Consider the following 9,828-nt stretch of genomic DNA (forward strand, 5'->3'; position numbering starts at 1 on the left):
ATGTTTATTTGTATTCTATATTTTCCATTTGTGTTGTAAAAAAAATCATTTGTATTGTATAATTTTTCATTTGTATTCTATATTTTCCATTTGCATTGTATAATTTCTTATTTGTATTGTATAATTTCTTATTTGTATGCGATAATTTTTCATTAGTATTGCATCCAAGGATTGTTTATTTATTTCGTTACGAAGGATGTCATTGGTCATAAAATTTAGTCTGTATAAAGGTCTCAGGTGCCCATCACAAACTTAGTCTGGTACCCTTCCCACAATTCCGATCGCGCACTCTCTACAAACACAAACTCGGCTCCTCTATTTGCGGTGCATGCTAAGGGACGGCCATTTGATTCTCGGGGGGTGTCGAATCGGATTATTTATTTTCATTCTCTCGCAGGAGAGAATATTTATTTCCAATATGACCAGAGACAAGGAGAAAAACAAAAAGAAGAAAATCCGCCCAAACCCGAAAACTCAGTTTTTTGGGGGTGGGGGTAGTTACCACCACTCAAGGTCCTACCAGCGCTCCCTTTTTAGAATCCAATGACCGTCTAACATGCACGCAAATACATATGCCGCCGAAATATGGCTGAAATATTGCCGACTCGGCGTTAAACAATAATCAATCAAGCAAGCAAGCAAATACATATGAGCCCAGTTTGCTTTGAGCATCCGGAACATCTTCAACCCGATACAGGCTGAAACTTGACCAATGAAATCCTTCGTAACGAAACAAATAAACAGTCCGCGGATACAATACAAATGAAAAATTATCGCATACAAATAAGAAATTTTACAATACAAATAAGAAATTATACAATGCAAATGGAAATTTATACAATACAAATAAAAATTATACAATACAAATGAAAATTTTACAATACAAATAGAAAATTATAAAATACAAATAAAAATTATACAATACAAATGAAAAATTATACAATACAAATAGAAAATTATACAATACAAATAAAAATTATACAATGCAAATGGAAAATTATACAATGCAAATGCAAAAGATCGAATATTGCAACGTTTGACATGCCATACTACTGAGTCGTTGCATCGATTGCTGTGGAGCCTGTCTCGATTCTCCCTTTGCAGTGGATTTTATTTTATTTTCATTTCTTTCTTTATTTATTTATTCTTCACGTTTGTTCTACTTCAGTAGTGCTACGATTTAGATCATACCTAGTCCATAACATATACTTGGCAAAAGTCAGGTTAAAGTGACTATAAGTCTCTTCCTAGTACGACCCAAGCCCCCCTTCAAATTAAAAATGAAATGTCAGAACTGAATGATACATGTAAGAAGTAATGTAATGTAGATTCATCTTAATTGGTTAAATGCATCAGTAGGATGTATAAATTTAACTGATTTTTTTTTCCCAGTAAGAACATCATGACACTGGAAAGCATTAATCGTGTCACATAGCTATAGGCTTCATGCTTAAATTCGACATTAATTTCAACATTTTTGTTTAAGTTAAATCACTAGTGTATGATGTTTTGAAGATTTAATTAATCATTTCGTTATTTTTGAAATCACAAAGATCTACATTATAACAAGTGGCAAGGACTTTTTTGGAAAACTTTCTTTTATTTTAAAAAGTCGAGTTTTGGGAGACTGCGCACATGGTCTTTTTTTATAGAGAGACTTCCTTTTTCACTGAAAGTAAATGAACACATGCTACCCATTCCATCTATAAAGTATTTCGGATCCCTTTTTATGCGCGGATCCAGGAATTTTTCCCATAGGAGGGGATGGGGACAAAAAAATCTGACACCGAAACTTTTTGACAAGCAAACCAAAAAAAAAAAAAAAAAAAGAAAGAAAAGAAGAAGAAATGAATGAATAAATAAAATAAAAATAATAACGTAAACTTGCCCAACATGAAAAAAACTTATTGGGGGTGGGTGGGGGGGGGGGGGGTTACTTTTTCAAGTATTTTTTCTTCAGATACATGACTTAATTTCTTTACCATTTTACATGGGGTCCGTGTTTCTTAGGGGGGAGGAGGGATCCAACCGTCCAAGGTAATTTTTTCGTAACTTCACATAGCAATTTATAACTCTAAAAACCCCAAGGCGGACCCCACCCCCGTCTAGATCTGCACATGCTTTCCAGGTGTGGATCCAGGAAGTTTTTTTCCGGGGGGGGGGGGGACCCCAGTCAAAAAAATATTCCAACCCAAAAATTTCTTGACAAGCTAAAAAAAAGAAGGAAAATCCATTTCCAAAACGTGAAAAACACATGTTTCGTGGTGATGATGGTGGGTACGTACACGTTTTCGGGGGGGGGGGATCCAAACTCTTTTTTTATTTGCTTCAGTATATACTTTCAATACCTCTGCAAATTCCAGGGGGGTCCGGACCCCCTCCCCCCCACCCCCCTCTAGATCCGCGCATGCTTTCGATACATCGGGAGGGAAGGGGCAGAGATATTTTAATTTTCATTTGGGTTAATTGGGGGATCAACGCTTTAATAAAATTATTTTTTCTCTCTCGTTCGGTCCCCTAGAGTTGAACATTTTATGAAGGCCAAACTTTAAATTCTACATGTTTGTTAATTTACTTTTTATATCATTATATGCATAAAAAATAATATTACTTCTTTAAACAAGCTGTTAAATGTAAAGAAAAATGAATAATTTATCAGTGTGTGATAGATTTATATAATAAATTAAGGCTATGAAATAAAATACCATCGTATCACAGGCAGTTGTTTCTGTAATAATTTTTTTAACCCATAGTATAATAACAAAAACACACTGTAGAAAGCAAATCAATGTATATATGAAATGTAAAGCATCGCTGCAAACGCAGGGTTATTCGGTTTTATAAGATGTATAAAATAGTTTTAAAGTATTTACCACACAAATTATTGTGCAAGTAACATCCGATACTATATCATTTAATATTTTGCATATTTAGACGCATACAAAATACACATAATAAACAAACATCCAAAATATCCGCGTGGAATCACGGAAGTACTCCTCACTCATTGTGTATATACATGCGCATGTAGTTCCTCAAAATATTTAACTTTAAAATTATTTTTTGATTAAATTGTGTACTCTAATTTCACATTATAAAGAACTTTGACATTTTGAGTAGATATAAATATTGCAAATAAATAATGAAGGTTCTTCTATAAAAAAGCGCCTTGGAAACTGAACTTAGCAACTGTATCGTAGAGCGACCCCTTTACCGCCCTTGGTAACGTAGTAAGTTGATCGACGCACAGCAAGATCTTCACTTAACGACTGAACACCACGCGAGCAGGAACTGTGTAGCCGGCGTCCAAGAGGACGAAGATAGACAGACTTTATTGAATACACAGTCATCACTAAAGATGTTCAAGAACACATTTCAGAGTGGATTTCTATCCATACTTTACAGTATAGGAAGCAAACCGTTGCAAATTTGGGATAAAAAGGTACGTGAGTTGAAATTATCACTTTGCAGTTATCTTTCATGATCGCCATAGTGACATGGCTGGCAACCTGGACTTGCTGATATAGTTGTTAATTTTCTTATTTAATAACATCATACGATACAATTACATATGTTTTTAGTTTATTTTAAACCAGTGTTACATAAAAACAGCGGTATTTTAATGTCATTTTGATTTAAACCGAGGAAATGTGGTTGGTTACGAGAGCGGAAGTGGATCTTCCATTGTTTGTGTCTGGTCATAACACATTGACAATCCATGTTTGAAACAAAAAAGACATGGCATTAGTGACATACTTATTTGTTAGAAATAACATAGAACACCCATGTATCAATTGATGTCAGTGAAATTATATCTTTCAAACTGCACACAGTTGTTGCCATGCAAATATATCGAGTTTCATTGTTAGTGGAATGCGATAGACTAAGCGTTGTTATGCGTGTATACAAGTGCATTCTGCAGTATTTTTCATTGTGAACGTTTTTCTCATGTGCATTGTTATCATTTTAGGTACGAAATGGTCACATCAAACGTATCACAGACAATGATATCCAGTCCCTAGTATTAGAAATTGTTGGAACAAATGTCAGGTAGGGTTAATGTAAATAATGCTGTATTTTCTCTTTTTTTAATTAAATTAATGAAGCAGTTAACAATAAAATTTTCAATGTCTTTTGTTGATTTTCTTACATGTCTTTTATCTTCTGTTTACAGTACAACATACATAACGTGTCCAGCAGATCCAAAGAAAACACTTGGTATAAAGCTTCCATTCTTGGTGATGATCATCAAAAATTTAAAGAAATATTTCACCTTTGAAGTACAGGCAAGTTTCCTAACTTCCATGTTTACTGTATTATTATTCCCAGTGAGAAGACTTTTATTAAAGATGTGTATCTTTTAAATTTTTTATCTGTATTGATGTGACAATTTTTCTGAACACAGGTTTTAGATGACAAAAATGTCAGGAGGCGATTTAGAGCTAGCAATTACCAGAGTACCACAAGAGTGAAGCCATTTATCTGTACCATGCCAATGAGGTTGGATGATGGCTGGAATCAAATTCAGTTCAACTTGTCAGATTTCACAAGGCGAGCTTATGGAACAAACTACATTGAAACCTTGAGAGTCCAGGTAAGAAAACAATTGACTGTAATGTGCAAAATACTTGAAATTTACACAGATGAATTTAAAATTAAAACTTGAAATTTACTTATATTTGACTTGAATTAAGTCTCATTTGTGGATTTAGCTAAGGAAACTTTGTAATATTTACAGATTCATGCCAACTGTCGAATCCGAAGAGTATACTTCTCAGACAGACTTTATTCAGAAGATGAATTACCTGCAGAATTCAAATTATACCTACCTGTACAAAACAAAGGAGCAAAGGCATAACAAACATTATCTGACTATTAGAACATTTTAACTCAGTGTAAATACATCAACATTTTAAACTGTTCAAATTGCTACTCAAGAAAGTTACAAAAATGTCTGTGGATAAAAAATTTATTGGAGGGCTGAAAAAATATGTGTACCTTAGTATACAACCGATGTTGGACAATATGAACATTGAACAAGTGGATATTGGCAACACTGATGGAATGAACAGTTACTTGGCATATAATTTAAATGTGCCATTATTTCCACAGGGCCACAACCAGTTTTAAGTGTTCATAACAGTTCTCTTGTTATTTTTGTGTCTTTTGAGAGGAAAAAAAACTATTTCTGTAGTCTTTACAATTTAACAAAAAATCTCAAATCTGTATAGTTCTTGCAACCAAATTAAAACTCAGGAATGGGTGTTTTATAGAATCCTGATTATTTGTGATTGGAAATTTAGAATTAATTATACATTTGAGCAGCTGGATGACTGATGAGCGTATCAAAATGGAAAGAATATTAAATATTTTAAAAATTGCCTGGAAGATTTATCTTTTTTGCAAAGTTGGGGATTTGTTGCAATATATGTTATATATCAAAGTTATTTGTTATATTTTGTTTCAACCGATTTCCCAACTTTTCATATTTTTTTTTCATAAAATACATTTCATTCAATCATTCAGCTTCATTTAAGCATAAGGCATATTAAAAATGTTCTGCATTTTTACCCATTGTAAATATAGGAAAATAAACATATAAAGAACAGATTTTCTTGTTTTGACAGTGATATTTAGGGAGGGGGCTGAATGAGATTATCCACTTGGTAAATGTGCTCTTCTTTGTGTGCTTGTGTTGAGTCACCTTAAGGTGCTTAGTGAGTCTTAGAACAATTGTAACTTTGTCCTATTTGTTTTGTTATGTTTTGGTTTGAGGTCCACAACGACATTCAGGCCAAAGAATTATAATAATAAATATTATATAAAGTCCATGTTAGTTTTAGTGTTTGGTTTTGATTTCTGATAAGTATATCCCCCATCCTTAAAATGATCTAGACGCCTTGATTCAGTATAAACATATATAATTACCTAATGGTTCAAACTTTTGAAGTACAGTTGAACTTCGATATCTTGAATACCATGGATATGTTGGAGTAATGTGGAAGTCCGAATCACATTAAGTATTTTTTTCTGGAATCCAAAATTGGATATCTTGTAGTTTTCCTCAGTCCCATCGTGTTCGAGATAACGAGGTTTGACTGTACCTTATTGGACTTGCAAAGGAAGGGAAGGTACCTGTTCATATCAGGTATCTATTACAATGTTTGATACTTCCTACTTGCACTGCCTGGTGCATTGACCTTAAAGCTGGATTAATATAGCTTAGACAATTGTGCCAAAGATTTCTGGATTATGCCAAGATCCTGAAACATCATGAGCTTACGTGTATATTGCAATAACTTATTATAAGTGATATGGAAATCAAACAGTCAAAAATAAAAATTTCAACATTTCATTTACTGTTATCTACAGATTAATAGTTTCAGTTCATTTTAATAAACATCTTGCAAATAACTGAAATTTTGATTTAGTCTAAGTCTTTTTCATGGTCCCGGGGTCAGGAGAAACATCATGTCTTAGTTACAAACGGCACCATATCGAAACCTACAAATTCCTTCAGAAATTCTCTGCAGAGGTTATAATGGCATAAAAACAAAGATGTTTTGCACAAAATCTCACGATAACTTTTTAGGGGGGGGGGGGGGGGGGTGTTCAAAATGATGTTTGCAATGCAACTCATTATTATCATGTCTTGGTTACAAAGGGCATCATGTCGAAACCTGATGTTGACGTTTATTCCCCTCAGAAATATCCTCCACAAGTTCTATCCTGATGGAGGGTTTGGTGCACCTCCCAGTCTGGAGACAATGCTTCAGTTTCCTTGCTTTACCAGTTGGTTTATTCTAGAGATTGACGAAACCGTTGAATTTTATTTTATTTTAGACGTCCAAAACTTCATTTTTCAATAAATGATCATTGAAAGGATGGTCTCTCCCTCTCCTCCTCCCTCCCCCCCCCCCCACACACACACACGGACTGAGTGAAATTCTTGAAAATTGCAGAGCATCTTGAACTCATTAACACAATTCATGTGTAAATATTTTTTTTAATCCAGAAATTTGAGTAAATGTTACATTAAAAGTTTACACTTTAGATAAGTTTAACTCGATGATGTCTAAACTTTTAATGTAACATAAATATAGATAAATAAAAATATGAGATTGAGTGTAGATAAACATGATATATGTTATTTACGTTAAATTAAAATTTTCACCGATTTTAAACTTGAATAACCTAATGTTTCCATAGTTAAATTAATTTTAAACTGTGTTTGTTAATTAACAGCGGAGTCGGTAAATAAATCGGTTATTGTTTTAAATTTCTAACATCTTTGAAACGTGGTTGATTTAAATTGTGTAATTTACAGGAAAGTCTTATCTTTATATAAATTAATAAAACAAATAGAAAGATCTTTTTAATTTAAGTTAATCTGAACTTATAAAAAAAGATACGCCTTATATGACTCTAAATTAGATTCATTTTTGTATAGATGTATGAATAAAAGCCATTGTTTCCGTAGAATTATTGAGGATTTTTAAGTATAGAAAATGAATAATTATAAAAATAAATGAATAAATTAAAAAAAAAAGAGGTAAAGAATAAAATAAATAAATCGCCACATCGGACTTTTTAGCCTCGATTTACATCATGTACAATGTATCTAAATTATACCGTACAAACATTCAAGTATGCATTTTAGAATTTTAATGACAGTTGTATGACATATCCTGAATAATGTCTCAAAAATCTAGCAATACACCTTTCAATTAGTACAAATCTAACATCAAATCCCCTTTGTTCATTACAATCTCTTTACCAAATTTTATTTGAAAGTATCGAACCAGAGTTCAATTACATATTATATAAATGCTATCTAGAGGATTATGTTAGAATTATATATGTACATATTGATATTCCGCAAAAGTCTTTGCTCAGTGGCGGACCCTGGAATTTCATAACGGGGGGCGCAGTAGAAGGCGGGGGGGGGGGGTCTGGGGGCTGCATTGAAGCCCCCAGTGGGGTCTAGAGCAAAGCCCTGTTGTGGTCCGGGGGTGAAGCCCCCGGAAGCTGACGAATTCTTACAAATATGATATGTTTTTTCCTTTGATTTTGGATAATGGACATATAAGTTCTACATACAAAAAATTCAAAAGGGGGGGGGGGTGCACCCGGCGCACCGGCCCTGGATCCGCCTTTGTTGCTACACTCATAAGAACTTGAGGACGAAACTTCCTCCACCCTTCGCCTCAAAAAAAAAATGTCCAATCTGGAATCTCATTTGTGTGTGTGGGTGGGGGGGGGGGGGTAGTAGTGTTCGCCCTTCCCTTAACTTCTTACTTTTTGGTAAATTTATATCAAATGCTGGAATTTACCAGTGTTCAATCTTACAGAAACAAAGAGTGAGGGGTCAGCTAGCATCTAAATGAAATTTAAAATTTCAAAACTACAGCAAAAGAAGGGGGCCTGGCCCCGCGTTCTACGGGCCTGTACGTCCGTCTGCGGTACCCATCTCTTATCCGCAACTCCTCCTATACCACTGAATAAAATTTAATGATACTTTAAAAGATTCTTTATTACATGGTGCCATTGTGCACCTTCTATTTTACTTTTTGATCTGACACTTATTTCGGGTTTCCCATAGCAAAACATGGACTTTGCCATTATAATCATATGGGAGGCGGGGGTATAATTTTGTGAGCTCAGTGCTCACAGTACCTCTAGTTTATAATGAACATGATCAAATTTTAATTCATGTATTTTCTGAAATAAGTAAGTAAATGTCTGTAATTCTTACATGTATATCCACGCAACGGTATATATGTTGATTAATGACTTGTAGTAGAATTTAGTTTCACCATGATTATTTGCTTTCCATCCTCACAACGTCAGGGGTCCTGTGTCAACTCTACGTCGTCCCACGGCAACGAGTTGCCACAGACTCCTGATATGAGGGTGTATGCTTTCATGCTTTAGTGCAAAAATATTTAATCTGGATATGATGTGCAGCTTGGATGCCCCGAGGAAATAAATAAAAACAAGATCATACTTTATTAATGTTTAGACAGTTACAGTAAGCAACAGAACTCTCTGCCCTGTGATGCCTGTGAAATGTTACTTTAACATTTATAAGGCGATTTGACCATTTAAAGAATGTAATAAATAAGAAAATGGTCAGTAACGTATTTAATCTTGTCTCGCTATATAACGACCCTAACTTTATTGCTTTTCGTTTATAATTGTTCACATAGTATAGAACGTAACAAAACAGAATAGTTATTACTAATTTAGAACCCAAAATAGACAAACATGAAATGATTACAGTAAGGAAAAGACAAAACAATGGATAGTATATGTAGCAATTTTTGCACATCTATATATGTAAAATAAAGCCAGTCGTGATGATTTTGATAGATATCAAAATAGATTTTGAAAATGCATGGTATTTTTTAAATAAAGGAATATTCTACCTTTTGCGAGGATATATATTGAAATATGTATTTTGTTTTAATCGATGGGAGGATATATATCAAGGTATGTATACATGTATATTACATAGCCTAGATATGAGAATTAAAAGCACGCACAAAAAATATACAGTGTAGATATCCAAAGTTACATTAACGTACATAATCCTTCTATAATTATAAACCCGCGTCTTTTGACCAGCCTTACATAAATAAGGCCTGTGTCTTTCAGTCCTATCAACTTTATCGGAAACCTTTTTGGTAGGACTGGGCGCCTGACTCTCTATTATAAAAACATCCGTCGACATCAAGTTGTTTATCAATGTTGTGGTGACAGACTGCTTCTATATTTATATTTGATGCGGCCTGGGAAAAAAAAGTGTTTTGCATGTGCTGTCATGCT

The 9,828-nt window shown here is 33.9% G+C and overlaps 1 protein-coding gene across 1 annotated transcript; it reads left to right on the forward strand.

The window, feature by feature from the left end:
• Positions 1-3,221: 3,221 nt before the first annotated feature.
• On the forward strand, positions 3,222-5,829 carry LOC133205641 (cilia- and flagella-associated protein 20). The gene is made up of 5 exons (XM_061341487.1): positions 3,222-3,442; positions 3,971-4,050; positions 4,175-4,286; positions 4,406-4,594; positions 4,739-5,829. The coding sequence occupies exons 1-5, from the start codon at positions 3,359-3,361 to the stop codon at positions 4,856-4,858; spliced, it is 585 nt and encodes a 194-aa protein (XP_061197471.1). The 5' UTR covers positions 3,222-3,358; the 3' UTR covers positions 4,859-5,829.
• Positions 5,830-9,828: the final 3,999 nt, after the last annotated feature.

Source organism: Saccostrea echinata, unplaced genomic scaffold (assembly GCF_033153115.1).
Source record: "Saccostrea echinata isolate AGI-Se365-2 ecotype Australia unplaced genomic scaffold, CSIRO_AGI_Sech_v1 ptg000054l, whole genome shotgun sequence".
NCBI classification, from domain to species: domain Eukaryota; kingdom Metazoa; phylum Mollusca; class Bivalvia; order Ostreida; family Ostreidae; genus Saccostrea; species Saccostrea echinata.

Coding starts and splice junctions, on each gene's coding strand:
- LOC133205641 (XM_061341487.1), top strand. CDS start 3,359: ATGTTCAAGAACACATTTCAGAGTGGATTTCTATCCATACTTTACAGT. Junction 3,443..3,970: donor TGCAAATTTGGGATAAAAAG/GTACGTGAGTTG, acceptor TTATCATTTTAG/GTACGAAATGGTCACATCAA. Junction 4,595..4,738: donor TTGAAACCTTGAGAGTCCAG/GTAAGAAAACAA, acceptor TAATATTTACAG/ATTCATGCCAACTGTCGAAT.